General features: G+C 42.1%; 1 protein-coding gene across 7 annotated transcripts in view; it reads left to right on the top strand.

Moving 5' to 3' along the window:
• The window catches only part of MSRA (methionine sulfoxide reductase A), a 378,069-nt gene that overhangs the window by 183,172 nt on the left and 170,533 nt on the right, over positions 1-24,364 (top strand). For all 7 annotated transcript variants that reach the window (XR_003790769.1, XM_029202644.1, XM_029202640.1 and 4 more), the window contains exon 3: positions 188-307. Coding sequence is in view for 6 of the 7 variants with exons in the window: in XM_029202644.1 (XP_029058477.1) it covers positions 188-307 (120 nt within the window). In the remaining variant the exon portion in view is untranslated. The remainder of the gene's footprint in view (positions 1-187; positions 308-24,364) is intronic.

The following is a 24,364-nucleotide window of genomic DNA, read 5'->3' as shown; positions in this document are numbered from 1 at the left end:
AAAATAACCTTAAATAAAATTCTTTTTAGATGTTAAAAACTCTACTTCTTTAAAACATAAAATCTTAGTCATTTTTGATTACCAGATGACAGGAACAACTTCTCTTTTCTAGTGTAACAGGGCTTCTGATATGCAATGACCACCTTGTTTTTGATAAAGGACTAACCAGTATCATATTTTTTCTTAGGAATGGGCTGTTTCTGGGGAGCTGAAAGGAAATTCTGGACCCTGAAAGGAGTATATTCAACTCAAGTTGGTTATGCAGGAGGCTACACTCCCAATCCTACTTATGAGGAAGTCTGCTCAGGTAGGAAGAATTTGCTCTATCATATAAGGAACAAGGACGGACTTGTCCCTGCTGGCGGATGACAGGATCTTTAAAATGGAAATAATTTTTTTGTGTGTTTTCTCAGTCTTCCCTTGCCTGTTTCTATAAATATACTTGCTGGCCTTTCACTTCATATTTCTAGAAGATAATAGACTTCCTACGGAATGTGTCATTTAGCGTTTGTTGCAGAAAAATCACCCTGAAACTTAATTGCTAAAACGATCATTTGTTACCTTATGATTCTGTGGGTCAGCAATTTAGACTAAGCTCAGCCTGGTGGTTCTTCTGCTGGTTTCATCTGGGTTCATTCATGTGATTCCAGTCAACTGGTGGGTTGCCTGGGGGCTAGTTGGTCTTTGATGGCTTCGCTCATACATCTGGCAGTTGCTGCTGGCTGTCACTTCCTCTTGCCTGGGGTAATGGGGATGATGGAACGTATGTCTTCACACACTGGCCTGGGTGAATTCATGTGATGGCGGATGCAGAGATTAGGAGCAGTAAGAGAGGGCAAGCACCATTCTGCTAGTACTTTTCAAGTCTCTGAGTCACATTCACTGTTGGTCCCATTGACCAAAGCAGGTCACATGGTCTAGCCCAGAATCTGTGTGGGAGGGACTTCCCAAAGGCAGGTGTACAGGGAGATGTGAAGAAATTGGGACCATCACCACACCACTCTATCACCTGGGACAAATATGTCATATACCAGACTTGTTTTCTTGAGGGAAAGACACTAAAAATCAGGCTATAATGAAGGGATTGTCAAACTGTGGCTTGCAGGCTAAATCCTGCCTGCTGCCTGTTTATATAAAGTTTTTTTTTTCTTTAAACACAGACATGACTATTTATTTATGTTATCTGTGAATGTTTTCATGCCACAGTTGCAGTTGAGTGGATGCATCTGAGACAGTATGGCCTGTGAAACCTAAAATGTTTATGATCTGGCCCTTTACAGAAAAATATTTGCTGACCAGGATAGGCAGTTGCCTCCATGGCAAATTCTAGCTCAATTACCAGATAACCTTTCTGGAATTTGTTTTGTTTTGTTATTTCTGGCCTTCAAGGATTTCCTTTTATCTTTCTGCCAGCTCTGGTTGCATTTAAAACACATTATTTTTCTCTTAAAATTTTTTTTCATTTTAAATATAAAAATGGTATATATTTAAGGTGTACAGCATGACACTTTGATATACATAGTGAAACAATTACTAATAGTTAAGCTAATTAACGTACCAATCTCCTCATGTACTTTTTTTGTGTGGTGAGAGCACCTTTGATCTACTTTCTTAGCAAATTCCAAGTATACAGTACAGTATTACTAAGTACAGTCACCATGCTGTACCTTGTATCTCTACAGCTAATTCATCTTACATAGATAAACGTTTGTACCCTTTGACCAACATCTCCCCATTTCCCTGCTAACCACCATTCTACTCTCTGCTTCTGTGAGTTCGATTTTTTTAGACTCCACTTACAAGTGAGACGGTGCAGTATTCTTTTTCTGTGTTTAGTTTATTTCACTTAGCATAGTGTCCTACAGGCTCACTCATGTTGTTGCAAATGGCAGAATTTCCTTCATTTTTTTAGGCTGAATAGTATTCCGTGTGTATGTGCCACATCTTCTTTATCCCTTCATTGATGGACATTTAGGTTGTCTCATACCTTGGCTATTGTGAATTATGCTGCAGTGCACTTGGGAGCACAGCTGTCTCTTTAAGATACGATTTCACTTCCTTTGTGTGTGTACCCAGAAGAGAGGTTGCTGGATCGTATGATAGTTCTGTTTTGAATTTCTTGAGGCACATCCATACTGTAAAATACATTTTTTAAAAGAATATTTTATTTACTATCTTAAGAGTTCTTAATAGGGAGAGTTTATCTAATATACAGCCCACACCACATTGACAGAAATGGGATTTTAAAAAAATATGTAAATAGTCTTATCGTTTAAAAATAAAGGTTTGCATTGGTGTTATTTGTGGAGGGCCCTCTCAGCTCTTTGAGGGCACTGCGAATGTAGGTGGTGGGGGGGGTGGAATTGGAGTTTGGGAGTTTGTTCGATAATGAGCGTGTCGATTTGTTTGCTACAGTATGAATTCTGATTTTGAAATGAAATTTGAACTGTGCAACAATGAAAATATCATGAAAATATACATATTCTTCTTTTTCTTGCTTCTGGAGAAGAATTGAAATAATTCTGATCGGTGTTGAGAATGTGGAATATCGAACAAATACGTTAATGGTTAATCCATTTCTTTCCTCTCCTTCTGTTTCAAAATTAAACAAATGCTTATGCAGAACTATAAATAGAGAGATTCAGATGAACCCTGGAGATTGCCCAGGTGTATCCTCTTAAATCTTAGGAATGGAGATGAATAAATTCCTTCCTGTAATTGCAGACATGACTTAATAGCCTAAGACAAAAAGTTGCTAAGAAAACCTCCAGATATCTACTGCTTATACTGTTACTGTCTACCAGCAAAATGTTAATCATCAATTAGAATATCGTGGTTGCTGGTTTGCTCAGACTCTCTTCAATTCAGTTCTTCACCGTAACAAGAACAACATGACAATTGCCCTTTGTTGAACTCCTACTATGTGCCAGACACTGTAACAAGCACTTTTTGCATCTTTGCTTTTTTCCATCTAATCTTTCAGACAGCCCCATGAAGGGCCTCAGTTTCTGCTTTTTTACAGAGGGAGTGTTGAGGCTCAGAGAGAATAAGTAACTTACCTGAGGTCATATCTCCCGATCTCATTAGCTCTCAGCTCAAAACTTATGCCATTGACTGTGGTGTAAGTCACCCAGCTGTCATCACGGCCCAGCCATTCTCCATCCACCTATTTATGCTTCCCTCCTCCACATATTCTCTTTCATGTATACTTTTGAATCTATTGGTATGCTTTTTAATGATTACTGTAAGGAAAATACCAAGCAGTTCTTTTGGGTCTTTCTGATGTTTAAAAGGAAAAAGGAAAAAACCCTTTTAAGATACAGTTCATGCAGACATCTGGTGCGTTAGAGGCCTGTAGCAACAGTGAAGTACAGAAACCACGGAGGTTGGTAAAGAACTCTCTATTTGATGTGAACACTACCTGCTAAGTTAGCGGTGGCATCCGGAAGCATGGTTGTCATGGAAACTTGTTCCTGATTGGAAAAAGATAGTTATAGGGTCTTATCCAGACTCAGAAGGAGAGATGATTTCTTTCCCCAGGCTTTTTTTTTTTGTTCTGATCATGAAAGGGAAAAACAAAAAGGCAGACAGAAGCTGTGATAGAAAGGGCTCTCTAGCACAGAAGTGGTGGAGCCTTCAGATCCCTGGGAATAGCAGGGAAGGAGAACAAACAAGGTCCCCAGCTAATTAAAGATTTTTGACCAAGGAGAGGGATGGGGGAGACAGAAAGCAGGTTATACTGGCTAGGCCTCCCTACTGGGGCCTCAGGTGCTCAAAGCCTTGTTGAACAAGTCAGCCCTGGAGGGGTCTGCCTTGCAAGAAAGAAAAACCCAGGCTCTGCTAAGATGTATAATCGTTGCTGAGGTTTCATGTGAGAGAAATACTAGTCTATGCTCCAGTATTTGCATTAATTTCCATATTGCTTACTCTTGTGTTTGCAATTAAGCTTGTAAAACTTTGGTCACAACCAGGAGTCTTTTGTAAAGGTTTTCCTTTCTTCCTTCCTTCTTGCCTTCCTTCAAGAAAAGAAGCCCAAGGACCTGGATTGTGTGGCAACTGCCTTCTCTCACAGAGCAGGACGCCTGAGCCTGAGGTGCCATTGGGTTTTTTGGGGGCAGGTGCCAGAATTATAGGGCTATCACTCAGGAAGGGGCTCTCAAAACCCACTGGGCTAGCTTTACCACTCCCTTCTACCCTGACTGATCATCTGGGAGATGCTTCCAGAGTCAGAGCTTGTGTCAGAGCTTCCACAAGTATTGTCTTGGCGAACAGATTGGTGATCACACGCCATGGAACCAGAATCATTGGCTGAAGTTGGTCATGCCTGCTTGCTAGTGGGTATGCATGTGAATGTGAAAGCAGGTGTGTGTCCAGACAGGCTGCATATCAATGTCTGAATGGTGTTTCTGTGTGGCTACAGATGGGCCAGCGATTGGAGTTGTGCTTAGGCACGTGGAAAAGACATATGACTTCTAGTAACAGCCAGGAGAGGAGGTGGACCCCACGGTAACATTCATTAACGGCTCACCAAGGGGTCTGTTACATGCTGGGTGACCTGTGTGAGTCTAGAGCCTAACACATGTAGAAGGCCCATGGGGAAAACAGTTCCTGAAGCATTTGCAATGTTGCCTTTTGGGAATGAAGTATAAAATAAGCCTGTAATGCATCAGAGCCAAGATAGGCAATCACTTAGAAGAGAGCTTGGCTTTTGGGTCTTTGGGACCTCAGAGTAACCTGACGGAATGCCCTGACGTATGTAAAAGGAAAAGAAGAGAACCTTAGCAGGGAGGCTGGTCAGCCAGGTCTGCCAGGCCGGCCTGGGAAAGGGGAGGTCCTGCTGCCCCCGCCCCCCCGGTTGCTCCGTAAGGTTTGGCTGCTGGACAGACTCCCAGAGCCTGACACCGTGACACTTTTAAGTTCTATCACTAACTCATCTTGTTCTGATACACACTCTGTAGAAACTTCTCGTCTTTTGTCCTCCTGTGGAGATTATTTACAGGAAGAGAATGCAAGGAGACCAGGTCAGCCAGACAGTTCTACTTCTCATTTCAAATTCAATGAAATGCTGTTCTGAGAAGTATATCTCAGTCTATTGTGAGTTTAGTCTACACAGGTCATTCTCTTCATATTCAATTAACCTTGGGTTACATTCAGTGTAGAAATGGAATTTGGCCTTCAGAGCTGAGAGTCAGAAGCCTGACTGCCATGATTTTCCAAAGTCTGCGATTGCCTCCTTGCGTTTCCCTAGAGACTCCGTGTCCCTCACATGTCCATCATTTCATTTAAACTTGTTTTAAAAGTGACCACCCTCCTATAATAGGCACTTAAACTTCCTTTCCTCAGATTCATCAATTAGTGCTGGAGCTCACAGACTGAGAAACTTGCATCTCTCAGGTATTTTAGGCCTGAATTCTGAGTCCTCTGAGAGCTGCCCACCACCAGCTCCTGCACCAAGAACCCAGTCTCAGCTTGGATGCAGGGTAGCATTGCTCACAGCCACTGTTTGGCTACTGTTTCTTATTGTGTCTCAGATCTGTCTCTAAGACATGTGCTGAGAAGTAATTTAAGTCTTAGTGGCCATCATTCTGTTCCTGAAATGATTTCTAAGGATTCATTCATTCACAAGGTATTCCTTAACAGCTCAGTGTATGCCTGGCACTGGAGAACCCATAAAAACCTGGAAGGGAACTGCCAGGAAGAGCCTAAATTTCGTGTAGGCTTTCTTGATGAATTAAATTCACCATTGATTGGGAATGTACTGCATTGTACTAAGTACTTCATATCATTGTATGTGATACCAAGTTGAAAAATGCTAGTACCTGTCTTCCAGAATTCGTTCTCTGTAGTTAAATGAAAGCTTGATCTTTCACATTTAAAGAGTTCTGCTGACCCTGGCTTTAGACACACACACACACACACACACACACACACACACACACACTCACAAACTACACATTTGTTATGCAAACCAACTGATTAAATGGCATGCTGTTGCTTTCCTACGTTGATTTTAGAAGTAATTGAGCTATTCAGTTTCTTGAATACCCTGATAGAGAATTATTCTTACATTTTATAATAACGACTACACAGATGAAAATATGAAAAGACATTCTGCAATGGATAAGCATTCTGGGTTAATTTCAGTGCATTAGCCTAATACACAAATAACCCCATTTCTGGCAAGAAAACCCAGGATGTTCATTCACTGGGTAATATCTTTTCGTATTTTGCTTACAGATGTTCAGAACAATTCCACATTTATCAGTCTATTCAAAAGCTTTTAGAAATCTGCACAGCCAAGTGGCACCAAAACCAGAAGCATGAAAGGGACTGTACAACTTTCTCTCATAAGAGAGATTTATACAGTCACCATAGAAAATCTGAGGCCCAGACGCTTTTCTTTATCAACAGAATACTCTGGTGGATTTTCATGCAACGTGTTTGGTAGAAGTCCCGAGCTGGAGCCAGGGCTTGGGAGGAGCAGAGAGTGGGAGGCTCCTGTCACCTTCCGGTGGTGTCCATGCCGAGGCTGTACCACTCTTTGGACTCAGCTGCCTCTCTTGTAAAATGGGGGCAGTGCTGCTTTATGAAGCCCATAGGGTTGTGGTGAGGTTCTTATTTGAAAATAAAATTATTTCATATTGGGAGTAGGAAACCCAGGACATAAGCTTTCTATCACTCTAGCTCTTGGGTATATTAAAGATAAAAGTGATGGGTCAGGAAGCATCGCTTGGCAGGGGCCTGGGCTCAGCCCACAGAATGTGCACGCGGCGCAACAAGCAGAAGCCGTTTTCTTCCTTTTCTCTTCTGTGTTCTCAATAGGTCATATCCACCACCCTCTCCAAATGCAAATCCTTATTTCCTCGATGCTTCAGAGCTCTAACAAAGCATTGAATAATTTCCCCACTAATATAAAAAAACTCAATATACTTTTTTAGTTTGACAATTTCTGAAGTGTTTGGGTGGATGTGCATGTCTATGTATCTTGCATGAGATTAATGACCCCATTCTTTTTCAAAGTAGTGATGAGTTCTGTTATTAGCAGATTTTACCAAGCAATGTAAAACTCTTTCTAAATTCCTTGCAGACTACATTAAATCTCTCTTTAGTGCATAGTAAGTCTTATTGTACTCTTTTCAATGTCAGTCAAGGTAAATTACTAAGTTATTGACATATCACTGAAAATGCCAGAATTCTGGTGTTCAGTTCTTGCTATAAGCAATTTGATAACTTTTTGCTCCTCTTATATTAGACATAAAATTAACCTTGAACTTGTAGCAGGCAGGGTGAGAATGCTTACCTCTCTCAAACCACCAGGCAGAAAGCAAGCTCCAAGGTCAGGGGTCCTGTGACTCCTAGGTATAACCTGGGTTCTAGGACCAAATACAACTTCTCCACGCATCATGCCCTTTTAAGTGAGGATGGCGATCAGGAATTCAGAGTGGGGCTTCCCTGGTGGCGCAGTGGTTGAGAGTCCGCCTGCCGATGCAGGGGACGCGGGTTCGTGGCCCGGGCCGGGAAGATCCCACATGCCGCAGAGCGGCTGGGCCCGTGAGCCATGGCCGCTGAGCCTGTGCGTCCGGAGCCTGTGCTCCGCAGCGGGAGAGGCCGCAACAGTGAGAGGCCCGCGTACCGCAAAAAATAAAAAAAAAAAGAATTCAGAGTGGAGGTGGCTGTTGAGTTTGCATTAAGATTTTGAGAGATCAAGTATCATTTCAGTTAGGTTGGATTTTTTTTTTTAATTGAGTACGGGGGTTTTTAATTTTTTTTAATATTTTTAAAATTTATTTTATTTATTTTTTTTGCGGTATGCGGGCCTCTCACTCTTGTGGCCTCTCCGGTTGCGGAGCACACGCTCCAGACGCACAGGCTCAGCGGCCATGGCTCACGGGCCCAGCCGCTCCGCGGCATGTGGGATCTTCCCGAACCGGGGCACGAACCCGCGTCCCCTGCATCGGCAGGTGGACTCTCAACCACTGCGCCACCGGGGAAGCCCTGGGTTTTTTTAAATAGTTCTTGCGTCTGCTGGATGCTCTCAGTGCTGTGTGCTATAGCCGGGAGCCGAGCTGAGGGTGTGAGAGCAGAGTGTGCTGGAGCCTCTCATGTTAACCAGTGTGCTGGCATCTCTCGTTTCTCCTGACCTCGGAGCCAGAAAGGAAATCATTCGACCAGCAGGTGTTGTTGCCTTGCCCTCTTTCAGAGCTTCTGCAGGTCTGGTTTCCAGCCTGGGCTGTGGGCCGTGGGGCCTCAGAGTTGGGAACAGTCTGCAAATCGATTTGTCCACCAGGCAGGTGCTGAAGGTCTGAGTAACCATCTCGCTCACAGCTACTTCGGATTTTCAGTCTGCAAGGGAGATGACATTGTGAAAATGAAAGACACATTCATGCAATCTTACTGAGCTCAGAGCAGCTTTTGGTCTTCACCAGTATGCCCTTCATGCCTGGATTCTAGAACCCCAGAGCACCTGTACTTGTGCAGAGGCTTGACAAAATCACGTGATCTCTCGTGCTCACACAGCCGTGGAACCACCATGCTAATGGGCTGTCCAAAGTTCCCAAAGCTGAAACAAAATAGACATGCGCGCCCTTTGCTAGAGATATTTTGAGTTTGCTACAATAATTCAATACAGCATTAGACATCACAGAGGAGGAAGAAGATATTTCTATAGCTTCAAAGGCCTGACAGCTGGCAAACACCAAAACATGAGGCAGCACAAGACCTCCCTCCTCAGGTGGTGAAGGAAGCATTCATGCCTTTCCTTCCCTGTCGGGTTTAGCGGCCAAAGACTCCAGTATGTCAGTGTCTGTTGTTTGTTGTTTAAGAGGAGAGGCGGCAAATGAATTTTGATTCTTTGTGGAGTCTCTGAAGATATTGCATGTTCAGTATATTCTTCATATGTCCTTGATGTTTTCGTTTTCTCTGGGTTGTTTAGCTGTTCTGTCACCTCTCTCCTTGAGCAGCTTAATTCACTGCTGGGAACAGGTGTAGTGGTCAAAGATCAACAGACTGACAGACTCTAAGTAGTTAAATGTGTCAATATTTCAGCATATCTGATGGTAAAATTTGAATAGTCCAATTAAATGAAAAGGAACAATAATAAAAACATTCCTTATACTCATCCAGTGCTAGAAATAAGTTGTTCTTTCATTGTTTCGGGATTATATTCTCAAAGATTTAGGAGTGATGTGAAGAGGAATTTGCTATAGCAAGCAGTTCTTAAAACATAATTGCAAAAGCAATTGATGAATGTGCCTACACTGATATTTTCAAATCACATGTAATGGAGCCATAATGTAATATGAGAAAAAAACCTTATAGGGGGTTGAGCTTCTCTAGGAATTTTATGTGATACTTTGGGTCTTAATTACTTCATAATGACTGGCAATTTTTAAAGCCTGAGAATTAGTTTTATTTATTTATTTTTCCTTTCCTCCTTTCTTTCTTTCCCTTCCTTCCTTCCTTCCTTTCTTTCTTTTTCTTTCTTTCTTGTCTAAGTTACATTAAAAATAAATATCTGGGTCAATTGCTGTCCCATCTGCCAAGTTGAAACTGCAAGGGACTCGTATGAAAACACAGTCGCCCATCATGTGAGCGAATCACCCAGTAGGAACGGAGCAGCTTCTGAAGAGGTCACTGCTGTGTGCCAGGCCTGCCTCAGATTTGCTGGGGCCTCATCAGCATGCGAATCAGTCACAGGCCACTGAGTCCTCTCAGCTGTGGGCCAGGCTTTGCTTAATAAATCCTGGGCTCTGATGCGTGGAATTGCAGGGTCTGTTGGGGACGCCGAGGGACAGAGCTGACCTCAGCCTCTTCAGGCTTTGCACATGGGAGCCAGTGCCCTGTCTCTGGGGCAGAAGCTTCCTGAGGAGGATGCTTACCCACAAGAGAGTCGGGCCCTCTTACTTGTAGCTGTCTCCTTCCTCTTCTTCTTGTCATATTCTCTCCCCACTTCTCCTTCCCTTCCCTGTGTTTCTTCTTCTTTCCTGTGGTTAAGGATACATTGCTTTTCTACTCCAGTACCATTATAATTACAATAGTCCTAGAAAGTCACAAGAACTGGTGACTTACATGTTGCCCATCCTAGGTTTAGAACAGTTTATAACACAAAACTCTCAACAAATATTATTATAATAGTAGCTTACATTAATTGCTGGTTTATAAAATCTACAAAACATTTCCAGAGGCTGAGCTTTGTCACAGGCCTGTGAAATAGGGCAGCGTTGTCGCCTCCACTTACAAGGGTGCAAAGCCCTCTGGAGCAGAAAGTTACTCGGAGTGTCACCCACTAGTTAGAGGTCCCAGCCGTCTCGTCTGATGGCATTTCTTTTGAAGAAAACAGAGTTTGTATTTCAGACTGTGTCCTTCTAAGCTTTTTCTTTATGCATTTCCAATAAATGCATTTTCACATGCCTTTCTTGAGCATTTTAGGACACTTCAAAAGATATTAAATTAAGCAATGAAGTTCTTGTAGGAATAAACTAGATTTTAGAAAACGGTTTATTAAAAAATGTCTGGTGGTCCAAAACTGTTTAGATGAACTTGATCTATAGAAACATGGATTTCTTTTTCTTTTCATTGGATGTATCTTAGAGGTCATCTGTTTCAGTAAGTCTTGAAACTTTTGATAAGCATTAGAATGTCTTCATCAGATAAAGATTTTGCACAGAAGTCTATTATTAAAACACAGTGTCCAAGGTACTCTGATTAGTGGAGGGGGCTCCCCCTACACTGTCCTCGTTCTTCATGCCAAGGAGGTGCTTCCTTGGGCCTAAGTCTAGAAAGCAGTTGAGGACCAGGGACGACTTCACCCTGGGCTGAAACATACATTGAAAAGGAGAAGACCACCCAACCACATTACACACTAGGGAGAAGACCTCCCAACCACATCACACACTTAAGGAGAAGACCTCCCGACCACATCACACACTTAAGGAGAAGACCTCCCGACCACATCACACACTTAAGGAGAAGCCCTCCCGACCACACGACGCACTAAAGGAGAAGCCCTCCCGACCACATCACACACTTAAGGAGAAGACCTCCCCGACTACTTCATACACTAAAGGAGAAGACCTCCCGACCACGTCATACGCTAAAGGAGAGCTCCCCTCTCTGACCACATTCCACACTTGTGCCTGCTTTAAGGCTGCATACTGGAAGTTACAAAGTCCCCAGGATTGTCAGGCAGACCATCCAGAGATAAAGTGCTGGAAGGCATGAGAATGACGCCTTTTATTCTCTACCTTCTCAGAGATGTACCCAGGTGCCAAGATGTACCCAGGAGCCCTAAGCATAAGCGTTTTTGTGTGAGTTCTGGATCTCCCATCAGAGACCCAGAGCCTCCAGTTTCTCCCAATCACTTGTCTCTGTCCATTTTGTTTCAGTTCTGGTGCCTTGAGCATATTTATTTTAAAGCCCTCCCTCCCCTCCTCCTTTCTGGAGGTAAGGAACTGTTGGCTACTGTCATACCCAGGCCCTGTCCCTGAACCTGCCTTGCTGCTGAAGGGGGGGTTGACAAAAAGTCATAGGTGCCTGAACTTGCGTATCTTTGTGCAGAAGAAAAAAAATCTGTCACCTTGTTTAAGGCTTGTTGAGTTGTGTTTGGTAGTTTGAAAATCCTCCAGGGAAAACCATCTGTCCACCTTGGAGAGTCGGGTTATATAATGGCTAAGCCACATACTGGGGGTGCAGGTGGGGTCGGCATGGGAAGAAGCTATCTGTTTTGGGCTCTTCAATAACATTTTTTAATTAATAAACTTTATTTTTTAGAGGAGTTTTAGGTTCGCAGCAAAATTAAGAGGAAGGTACAGAGATTGCCCATATACCCTCTTCCCCCGTCCCGTGGTCTCCCCTACTATTACCATCCCCACCAGATGGTACATTTGTTACAGTTGATGACCCTATCTTGACACATCACTATCACCCAGACTCCATAGTTTGCATTACGGTTCACTCTTGGTGTTGTTCATTCTATGAGTTTGGACAAATGTACGGTGACACATATCACACAGAGTATATCTTATTTTCCATTCTCTGACTTGGCCTTTGCAAATTGTGACTGCTGCTGTCCTGGGCTTTTCTCTTTGGGTTTGCAGCCTTGCTCTGCTCACTGGTGTTCCTGACATTGGTGCTTTAGGCTCTGCCGGCCTCACTCTTACCTCGCGGATGGGCGGCTCTGTTGCTCATGGTTCCGCTTTGTTATACTCAGGTAACCTCAGCACAGAAATTCCAGAAAGGGGGCCTGGACCTGCTTCCCTGAGATGCTGTAAGATACGAAAGTTCCAGAAAAGAAAAATATAACCTCATTATTTCGGTTTGTTTCCAAATTTGGACTGGAGACAAACACTGCCCAGACAAAGTGGACACAATAACTGTAAGATCTGTCAGAATAAATGGGAAAGAAATGGGAGAAATCAGCAACTGTGTGTAGGCGAGTCATTGATGAATGAGGCTCACTCTGTAATTTGGACCAGTTGCAGCAGAATAAAAGCTCCGCTTCTAAGTGAAGAATCACACATGACAAACAAGCAAAAACTACTGAGTGCCACCGTGCCTGGGCCAGTTGTACAGGGCACAGAATTCTGGTTAGTGATGAAAGTGGAGTGAAAAAGCTGCATGTAGCCCAAGATCCATGGAATAGAGAACCAGCAATGTTTCCTTTGCTCCTTAGGGCAGAGGAGGGGAGAGGGAGAACACCTCACAGTGCTAGCTGCACAAGCACGTAAGCGAGACAGCTCCTATGTCGACAGGCACAGATGTGCTGGTCACGTAGCCTGAATTTAGGGCAACAGATGGACGATTCATTGCATGAATTGGATAGCCAGGGACCTCAGTGCCTGCTGGGTAATCCAAGGACGCATCAGGTTGACCTAATGACACCACACTTGGGCAGAGGTAGAACCAGGGTGCCCACCATCTAAAAGGGAAGGGAATAGCCATTTGCACTGGTGGGGAGAAAAACAAATGAAATTCAGTAAGAATAAAGGAAATCCCATCATCGGTGTGTATGTTTATAAAGCGTTTTTTGTCCGAGGACTTATTGTCTTTCAGTTGTCTTTGCAAGACCTGACCTTTTCATGTCACTTCCGAATGTTGTAATCATATGACATTCAGAGCACTGGAAAGGGAGATAATATTTGGGTATTTGATATATATGCAAACTATATTTGAAATAGATTTTCTTAACACTGAATTTTTACTCTAAGCACAAAATGAAAGATAACTTTCTTGAAAAGAACTACAGAATGTGGTTTGGTTTTCAAAATACAGTATAAGATGTAGAAAAGATGAAGCCTTCATTTAAAAACCAAATAGTATTGAACTAAAACAAAAAATAATTCTGTGTGACTCCTTTTATGACACTTTAATCGTGTACACAGTAGCTATAGTCAGCTCTGATGGTACTAACCTTTTCATTTGATGATGAAACGAATGAATTGGCACATTTTTAAGCTGCTACACACTCAGCACTTTTATATACATTTAGTAGGTGTGCACACTCATGTTAGGGTCTCCGCTGAAGGCATTTAAAAACTCATCACCTGCTCTGCAAAAGTCCCTGTGCCAGATACAGTGGGAGGCAGGAGAGATTAGTTGTTGTTTTCATGAAGGTGCACATACATTGTAATAGGGAAGACCCTTTGTATTCTGTTACAAGGTAATCACTAAAGAGATGTTGCCTATAAGCTTAAATTATACAAAATGGCCCATCTCTGGGAACCCTGCCTCCCAGGTAATGAGCATTCAGCTAAAATACCTTGGTTTAGCTCACAGGAAACATCCTGACCAGGCCCACCTGTGAATGACTGCAGGGAGGAAGAAATGAGCACATCCCCTCTGGAGGCTGACTGAACCAGGAAATGTTTGACTTTATTCCTTCTGATTTTAGTATAAAAGAAACCTGAATTCAGGCAAGATGTTTCTTTGGGACCTGAGTCCACCATCTTCATGGTCTGCTGGCTTTCCGAATAAAGTCCTATTCCTCTCTATTGACCTGTCGTGCAGCGAGCGGTATGAGCTTGGACTCGGTAACACCATTACTTTTTTAGAAAATAGACTTCAAACTTAGGGATAACTTCAAAGTTTTGACTAAAGAGCTACTCTTCTAGAAGCCAATCCTCTATTAAAATTCACCCTCAAACTATATCTATACCTAGAGTATACTGTTTGCCCTCAGACTATACCTGTGTCATTAAGTCTCTGCTAAACTGGGCTTCCCTCATGTCCAGTAGCTTATGAGAACTCCAGCTGTTAGCCTGTGGCAGTTCACCTTGTGTAATAATATGCCACTTCCTTAATTGTCCAAAAAAATCTTATTGTAAAATGAAACTATTATCAATTATGTGCACCTAGTTTAAACTAATTGTAAGATATATTTGATTCTAAGGGTTTTTTTCCCCCAGAAACTCAGCATTGAATCTTTTTCAAAGTTTTCTATTCTGCGGCATTTCCAGATACATTTTAACTTGTTTGTTGGAACTCTGGCTGTCTGGGCTAAAGCCGGAGTTGCCAGGCAAAGCTGCTGCAGGTTGGGCCCAGGTGGGTGCAGCAGGGAGCTGGCTGTCGGGCGGGGCCTGAGCTGCTTGGACAAGCAGGAGTGAACAGGTGGGTAGGCCTAAGGGCATGGCTGGAGTGCTCAGCGTGAAGAGGGAGAAGGGCAGGTGGGGTGAAGGATACCTTCTTGAGTACATGGTTACTGAGTTCAGATGGCTAATCAGTGAGAAACCTTTAGCCTCGATGGATGGACCAGGGGTACGATCTTGTATATCAAGTCCAAGGAAATAAAATAACCTGGAGTGAAGTGAGAGGCCAAAGGAGAGGGTCCTAGGAAGTCAGTTAAATGGATAGATAGGCCGGTGTGTTGAAGAGATTGAAGCGAGTCAAATGGGGGAAGTAGGGGTCAAGTCGGCCCTCAGAGGGAGAGGAAGCTTTAAACCCATCTCTGAGTGTGTGCTGCCACCAAGCCGGTGTGAGGGGGGTGTGGGTGAGTCAGGGCGGCTTCTAGGATTAGGTCATGACAAACTGAGGGTTTTGCCTTTGCTTCAGGAAAACAAGAGATGGAGTGCCATTGCTCACTTTTCACCTGTGGCTGATTTGATGCTGAGTCTAAATATCCTGCTGGTGTTTACCCAATTAAGTCCTGCATGTAGGAGGGGCCAATCTATATTCCAGAATCAGACCTGAGCTCAGGTTCCAAGCGGCTGGCTGGCGGAGACTTGGCCAAACACAAGGTGGTGGGGAGAGAAGAGAGAGGCAAAGGGTACAGGCTGGTCTGGAGCAGCCACATGGAGTCAAGGTCGATTCTTGACTCCGGGAAGATCACGATGCACACTGGATGGTGATTTGGGCAGGACAGGGACATCACTGGGGTCTTCTAGGCAGGCATCAGCTCAGGGCCCTTCCTCTCAGCCAGGTCTGTAGGATGACTGAAAGGTCCTGAGGTCGTCACGAACTGTGATGACGGCTGGAATGAGTGACCCATGGCTCAACCAAATTGGCAGAGCTGGAAGGGCCTTTGGAATCATCTCTTTTTACACAGTGGGAAGTAGAAACTCCAGAAGGTTAATGACCTACCACTGTCAGACAGCTGGCCTATAGCAGGGACTTGGTCAGGATGCTGGTCATTTTTTTTTTTTTTTAATATACTACATTTTTAGAAACAGTTCTATTGTGATATAATTGACATATGGTAGACTATACATATTTAAAGTGTACACTTTGATAAGTTTTAACATTTGTAGACACTGTAAAACCAACTCCACAATCAATATTGAACATATCCATCACCCTCAAAGTTGTCTCATGCACCTTTGTAATTCCTCTTCCCTGCCTTCCTTATCCCCCCTTGCCCACTGCCACCAGCACCCTAACCCCCATGCCCAGCCAACCTCTGATCTGCTTCCTCAAATTTCTAGATAAATTTGCATTTTGTAGAATTTTATACGGAATCAGACACATATGATTATCATACTTGTCTGGCTTCCTTTATTCAACACAATCGTCTTGAGATTCGGTGGTTTTTGTATTTATCAAGGGTTTGTTCCTTTGCATTGCTGAACAGTATTCCATTGTGTAGATATACCATCCATTCACCTGTTGGTTAATATTTGGATTGTTTTCAGTTTGGCTATTACAGATAACGCTGCCATAAACATTCATGTCTAAGTCTTTGTGTGGACATATACCTTTATTTCTTTTGGATAAATACCTAGAAATGGAATGACTCAGTCACATGGTAGGTAAATGTTTAACTTTTTAAAACATTGCCAAGCTGTTTTCCAAAGTGGTTGTACCATTTTACATTCCTTCTGTTATGTGTGAGAGTTCCAGTTGCTCCACATTTTCACCAACACTTCGTATGGTCAGTCTTTTCAATTTGAGTCATTCTAATAGATGTGCATTGATACAGCTTTGTGCTTTTCACGTGCATTTCTCTAATGACTAAGTGATATTGAGTATTTTTTAAGGCTCTTACTTGCCATCTGTATATCTTTCATAAAATTGTCTATTCAAATCTTTCATACATTTTTATTGGATTATTTTCTAATTTTAGAGTTTTGAGAGTTCTTTATATATTATGTTTACAGGCCCTTTATCAGATGTATGATTTGCGAATGTTTTCTCTGAGCCTGTGGCTTGTCTTTGCATTCTTTTAACAGTATCTTTTGAAGAGTAGAAGTTTTAAATTTTGATGAGGGCCAATTTATCAATTTATTATTTTGTGGATCGTCCTCTTAGATATGACATCATATCTAAGAAATCTTTGCCTAATCCACATTCACAAAGATTTTCCTTATTTTTTTCTAGAAGTTGTATAGTTTGACATGTACATTTAGGGAACCCCACAGTCTTTTTTTTTTTTTTTTTTTCGGTACGTGGGCCTCTCACTGTTGTGGCCTCTCCCGTTGCGGAGCAGAGGCTCTGGACATGCAGGCTTAGTGGCCATGGCTCACGGGCCCAGCCGCTCCACGGCATGCGGGATCTTCCCGGACCGGGGCACGAACCCGTGTCCCCTGCATCGGCAGGCAGACTCTCAACCACTGTGCCACCAGGGAAGCCCCCCCACAGTCTTTTGACATATGTGCAATATAGTAAAAGGCATGTGGTCTCTTTATCCACACATGGTTATAGGAATCTTCTACCAACACCATCATGTTTAAATGCAAAGGTTAACCATACATTAAACATGTACGACACTCAAAAAACACCCCACTGAAATACATTGCCCAGTTTTCATAATACATTTAATGAAAGAATAATAAGGTCATTAAGGGCAATCAGTGTTTTGTTATATTCTTGATTATATATATTTCTTGATATGAACATAGTTGGGGTAAGAAGTAAGCTTCTTCCCTTTTAATGGGGACCAACATAGTCCTGGACTCAAGTTTAAAACCTTGACAAGAGCAATGATTACCCATTGTTTACCCACCACCCCCTCCTGTTGTGGTGATTATGGCACTTTAGAATTCCTGGAGAGGATGCAGTGCTTAATCACGTAATTATGTCCCAAACAACGTGGGCACTCTCTCTGCCATTCATAGGAACAGTGCAAAGAGAAGTTTGTTTGGGTTCTTATTGTGAAGACCCAGCGGGAGGAGAGGCTGCAGTGGCTGAAGAGAGCAGCTCATAGACAGGGAGGGAGTTGATTTGGAGACTAAATAGGGCCGTGTAGGGATATCGGGGGTTTTGTCTGTGCTTGTCAGGTACTTATGAGAGGAGTTTTTAGCACCATTCCATCGACCTTAGTATATAAGTGTATGACTCAGGTTCCACGACACAGGATTGGAGCTGGTCATTTCATCTCTGGGGATTCTTTATGGGCCCTAGTGTTCTGCCTTCCACTGTGCTCCTGACCCCAGGGATGTACTTTCTTTCTGAAAAGCAGTAGAGATATACAGAAAGGGGCATTAGAATAGAAGTCAGCAGATGGAGGCCTTTGTGTTCTGACAGTCCCTTACATCTGCTGGGGGACCAGGAGTAAGGCGTTTAGCCTCTCCTAACACCGATTTCCTTATCTGCCAAACAAGGAGAAGGGTACCTTTTAGTGGCCTCATGAGCACGCTGGGAGAATGTGCTCTCTACGTGTACAGCATTACTGTTAGTGGGTGGGCCATGCATTCTTTCATCCAGAAAAAAATTACTTGCACATTTTTTTGTTTTGGAGGCACCATGAGAACTGGCCTTCCCCCGTCCAGGAACCTTCCCTCACCCCAGGCCTGGGCCCCGAGGCTAGACCAGCTCTCCCTGCATCTCCCCGTCCCCCTTAGCATATTTCCCTCGTTGCACTTACCCTACCACGATGACTGTTTTTCTCCATGCCTGGAGCAGGAGTTTCTTTAAGGGCCAAGACCTCTAATTTATCTTTATAACCCTAGTGCCATTTAATAAATGTTTGTTGAATAAGCAACTAAATGGGTAAATCTGAAGATGAGCAGGACATTCCTGTGTTAAAGGAATTCATCTTGGATGAATGGAGGAGATGGACGTGTATATGAGTACTTGCCTTCCACTGTTCCAACTACAGCAAGCAATTCATTTATTCATTTTTAAACCAAATGGGACCACTTCATTCTCATCTAACGGAATAGCTTTTATTGGCACTCAAGACATTTGGGGGCAGAGTATGTGACTGACAAATGTTTTCTAGAAAGAGTAGAAGAGACAAGGGGAGACACTATTCTTTCATTCCAGTCATCACTCGTCTGTAATATTTCATGTCTGTGGCATCTCCCCCTCCACTCCCTAGATTAGGTTGCCCCCCATCGCCCCCGCCACCCCCGCACTGTACATTCTCGCAACACCATCCTTCTCTTTTCTGACAAATTACTTGTTTACCGTGTACCTCGGCAGCTGTCTTGTTCACTACCCTAGCCCCACCATCTAGAGCAGTGCCCGGCAAATGGTAAGATCTCTGCAAATTGCTATTGCATAATTAAATACATGTGCAAACAAGCTCTGCACCATAAAGAATTTTAAAACACAACCCTGACTTCAAACACTTTAAGGCCATGAGTTGTTCTTTCACCATCATGGGCTTTCAGTATGGCTCTGTGACCCAGTATTCCTTCTGAGCAAGGCTACGGGCTGACCTTCTCAACAGGTTACACTAAGCCATTCAGTGGATCTCCAGATACCTCGCTGAGCTGACCTATGGCATAGAATTATTTCATGTTGTCCTCCTGGAATCCAGGTACAACTTAGCTGCTTTTCATTATCACACAACTTTATAGCAGAAACCTTTTCCCACCTCTTGGTTCCCTTATCTTTAGCTTTCTGGAAAAGATGCAGCTTGGAGTGCAATGGCACAGGCAGAGAAGGCAAACCCCACACGCATTCGCAGGTGCTCTGTGTTTCCTCGCATGGTCATTTGTCTTCAGGTTTGAATGTTTCTCCATCGCCTTTATTGGCAGCTGAAAATAGAGTTCTTGCCAGTGTAGATGCATTGTTACCACAAAATGCAATTTGCTGCCACACGTTGTGTTCAGATAATGGGAAAGGGTAGAATTCATCCACACAATTGTGCTCAAAGCAGTGATACCACAGAGTGAGCCATGCTTGGTTTTTCTGAATCATTTAAATGGTTTCATTGTAAGATATCCCTTTGTCAACTATTTTTCAGTGGGAAAATAAAGGCTCAAAGGAATTTCTTTCCTTAAAGAAACAGAACTTAGAGCAGAATCAGAAATATGTCATGTTATATAACCATTTATGAAAAAAGAAACATGTTACCAATGATGACAAGATCACTTTTGTCAAGTTGGAACAGCATTGTTAATTCTTTGAGTTTTCTAGATGCATCAGGCATAAACTTGTGTGGACCACGGAGAAGTGTTACCTGTGGGGAAGCAGGGATACAGTGACAGAAGCATGGAATTTGGAGGCAGAAGACTAGGCTATAAGCTTTGTTGCTCCCACTTGCTCTCTATGTGATCGTGGAAAAATTATCCTCTCACCTGCCTTGTGGGCTTGTTATGAGTGTCAAAGAAGATAATGCAGATGTGTAGAGTGTTGTTTGAACAGTGAAGGAGACAGATGTTTTCATTCCTGTAGAAGTAATGTATTCTTGTGTGAACTGGAAAACTTGACATTCAAGTTTCACATTGGAGGTTTGGTCTTTCTTTAATTAGATATTATCAGATGGGAATATATGTATATATGTAGCTGATTCACTTTGTTGTAAAGCAGAAACTAACACACCATTGTAAAGCAATTATACTCCAATAAAGATGTTAAAAGATAGATATTATCAGAAAAAATTGTTTTGTTATGTATCTATCTTTGGAAGTTTTACTTGTATAGCAGATTCTAAGTAATAAAACATCTGCCTATCAACAGCTATTTTTGTTTCAAGATAATTCACTGAGCTGCAAAATTCTATATAAAAGGCAACATGATATCCTTTGGTAGAGAGCGATGTTTCTATCTGTTTTCCATAGAAAAGACAGCAAGTATGTCTCTCTTTTTTTTTTTTTTTTTTTGAAGAAAACACATGAAAAATAAGGTATAAATTACCCGTTGCCTTATTCATGTAATGGAAACTTTAACCCAAGTTTAATTATAAAAAAATGGTAAAGCGAATTTTGCTAATTAAAGACTGGCAGTTTGAGCGTATCCCAATCAGGATCCTCCTATGGATGGCTAGAGGAGGGAGGGGATGGCCCAGGAGCTAGCATAGGGTCACTCAAACCACGTCAGACCAACTTTACTTCCAAACACTTGTGAGGGATGCCGTACAGGGAATCAAGTGTCATAAGGGTGGGTGTATTGCAAATTCTCTGATTTTATGGACTATTGACACAATGTGTGTCATTAGCTCATTCAGGTGTGACTCCATGAAGAAGTTAGGAAAGGTTGATTCCATGATCTTTGGGTTTTTTCTTTGGAAGGAAGGAACTGTTCAGTTAGGCTGAAGGTATTGCAGTATGGGAATCTGTGCAGCAGAAGATGGGCATCCAAACATCATAGAAAGCCAGGCGTCTTTCCCCACCCCTTGGCTTCACCATCACTGAAACCTTGAGTTGGCAGAGACCTCATTTCATCCTTGGAAGAGGGCTTTGTTTTATTTTGAACCCCCAGCTGCCTGGAGCAGTAAATAGCTTAAAGCTCATTGATGAGCTCTCTCTCTCTTTTTCTATTCCATAGAAGAATAAAAGGTTTTATATAGAGAACTCAAAACTCAATAATAAGGAAACAAACAACTTTAAATCTTTTTTTTTTGTGTGTGTGGTATGCGGGCCCCTCACTGCTGTGGCCTCTCCTGCTGCGGAGCACAGGCTCCGGACACACAGGCTTAGCGGCCATGGCTCACGGGCCCAGCCACTCCGCGGCATGTGGGATCCTCCCGGACCGGGGCACGAACCCATGTCCCCTGCATCGGCAGGCGGACTCTCAACCACTGCGCCACCAGGGAAGCCTGGAAACAAACAACTTTAAAAAAGGTGGGCAAAAGATTTGAATAGACCTGTCACCAAAGAAGACATACAGATGGCATATAAAAACATCTAAATGTTCTCAAAATCATTAGTTGTCAGGGAAATGCAAATTAAAACCACACTGAGCTACCATTATAACCTATTAGAATGATTAAGTTAAGATACTGACAGTACCAAGTACTAAGGAGGATGCAGAGTGACTGGACCTCTCATACATTGCTGGTGGGAATGCAAATGGCACAACCACTTTGGAAAGCCATTTAGAAGTTTCTCATAAATGTACTGCTGGTTCATAGTGTACATGTAAGTGTACATTATGAACCAGCAGTCTAACTCCTGGGTATTCACCCAAAAGAAATGAAAACTTATACAATAACCTATACAGGAATGTTTATAGCAGCTTTATTCATAATAGTCCAAAATGAGAAACAACTCAAATGCCCATAACAGGTGAATAAATTGTGGTACATCCATTCAATGAAATACTACTCAGCAATAAAAAAGAATAAATCACTGATACACACAACAACATGGATGCTGAGTGAAAGAAACTCAGTTATGTTCACTCAGCTACGCTGAGTGAAAGAAACCAGACAAAAAAGAGTGCACACTGTATGATTCAATTTATATAAAACCCTAGAAAATACAAACTAATCTATTGTAACAGAAATGGTTGCATGGGGATGGGGCCAGTGAGGGGTAAGAGGGAAGAATTACAAAGGTGAATCGGGAAACATCTGGGGGCTTCCCTGGTGGCGCAGTGGTTGAGGGTCCACCTGCCGATGCAGGGGACACGGGTTCGTGCCCCGGTCCGGGAGGATCCCACATGCCGCGGAGTGGCTGGGCCCATGAGCCATGGCTGCTGGGCCTGCGCGTCCAGAGCCTGTGCTCCGCAACAGGAGAGGCCACAACAGTGAGAGGCCCGCGTACCGCAAAAAAAAAAAAAAAAAAAAAAAGTGCAATGAATTGTATGTCAATTGTAGTGACCTGTTTCATATATTTTAATTCCCCAAAATTAAAATTAGTTTATCACCAAGTCATCTCTATAGAAGAATTCTAGCTATTAATGCAGAAGTAATTGTAGAATTAGAAAGATCACAATTTTGCAATCTCTAATGAAATATAGGCCTACCTCTTTTATTGCTCTTTACTTTATTCTGTTTTGAAGATACTGCATTTTTAAAAACAATTTGAAGATTTGCGGCAACCCTGCATCGAGCAAGTCTGTGGGTGACATTTTTCCAACAGCATTTACTTACTTTGTGTCTCTGTCACATTTTGGTAATTCTCACAATATTTCAAACTTTTTCATTATTATTATATTGTTACGGTGATCTATCTTTGATATTACTATTGCAGAAAGATTACAACTCACTGAAGGCTCAGATTATGATTAGCATTTTTTAGCAATAAAGTATTTTTAAAATAAGGTGTGTACATTATTTTTTAGACATAATGCTATTGCACACTTAATAGACTATAGTATAGTGTAAATGTAACTTTCATATGTACTGGGAAACAAAAAAAATTTTTATGACTCACTTTATTGTGATATTCGCTTTATTGCGTTGGTCTGCAACTGAACCCGCAGTACCACAGAGGTATACCTGTAGTTTCTTTAGGCAGCGCTCGCCCTGCTGAAACCATTAGGATAAATGTTGCTGGGAACAGGTTAGATGGCTGTCGCCACCTGAATCCACTGATCAATCTTAGCATCACTAAAAATAGAACAGCCACACATCATTATACATCTCCTGTAAGATGAAGTACATAACACCATCTTGAAGAATTCTTGCTAAAATAGTTGAATTTAAATAAAGTCAAAACCTTAGATCCAACATCCAGTTAATGGGAAATAAAGGGGATAGAGAAACACCTTGCATGACACATACCTTGAGGAAGCAGTAGGGCACATCTGGAATGTAGGATATGCTGAGGACAGCTGACCTGGTTTCTTAAATATGCCCATAAGTTACAAAAGCATTGCCTATTACATAACATTTAAGAAACATATCAAGTCGGATGTGTGGATCATGGATGGAAATTGATTTGAAAACAAAACAACCACTTGAAAAAGACTTTTTTGGGCAGTAATCAGGGAAATTTGAATATGGACTGGGAATTAGATGATGCTAAGGGGTGACTGTTAATTTTGCTAGATGAGAGTATTGCAGTTTTTGCAGTTATGAACAGAAATATCCTTGTTTTAGCAATTATATATGAAAGTATTTAGGTGTAAAATGATGCAGGAAATTTGCTTTAACATACTACAGAGTAAAGGAAAAAGGAAGGAAGAAAAAAGAAATTGATGAAGTAAGTATGTTAAAATGTTGGTAACTTTTGCATCCAGAGGGTAGGTGGGCAGGTGGGGTTTATTTTACTGTTATTTTTCTTTTGTGTATGTTTGAAAACTTTCATAATAAAAATTCTTTATAACTATCTTTCTAGGAATTATGAAGACTATAAAACATAAGTAAATAGACACATAATTTTAGGAATAGATTACTGTGTGTTTTACATGCAAGAAACACCTGCTCATAAATTCAATTAAAAATGGTTTTATCTCCATTAAAAATTTCAGATCTATCAACTGCCTGTTTGCATTGCAAAGAGGATTGTTCTTTTATAAAATAGTTTACCATGGAATTCCATTACATGATTTAATTTCTGTGAGTCATCTTTTCTAAGTCCTCACAACTTAACTATTCTCTTTCTTCAGTCTCTTCTATTTTCCAGCCAAGCATGCTGAATCCTTTCATGGCTCCAAAACTTTATGAAAGCTTGCTTCCCCTATCTGAAATGATTTTCTTCACTTAAAGCTTATTGTATTTATCAGGGTTCCCCAGAGAAACAGAACCTATAGGGTGGTGGTCTGTCTATCTGTCTATCTATCTATCTATCTATCTATCTATCTATCTATCTATCTATCT

Source organism: Monodon monoceros, unplaced genomic scaffold (assembly GCF_005190385.1).
Source record: "Monodon monoceros isolate NGI ecotype Baffin Bay Population unplaced genomic scaffold, NGI_Narwhal_1 Super_Scaffold_5, whole genome shotgun sequence".
Classification (NCBI taxonomy): Eukaryota; Metazoa; Chordata; class Mammalia; order Artiodactyla; family Monodontidae; genus Monodon; species Monodon monoceros.
Note: the sequence above shows the minus strand (reverse complement) of the source record. Positions and strands in the feature narration are given on the sequence as shown.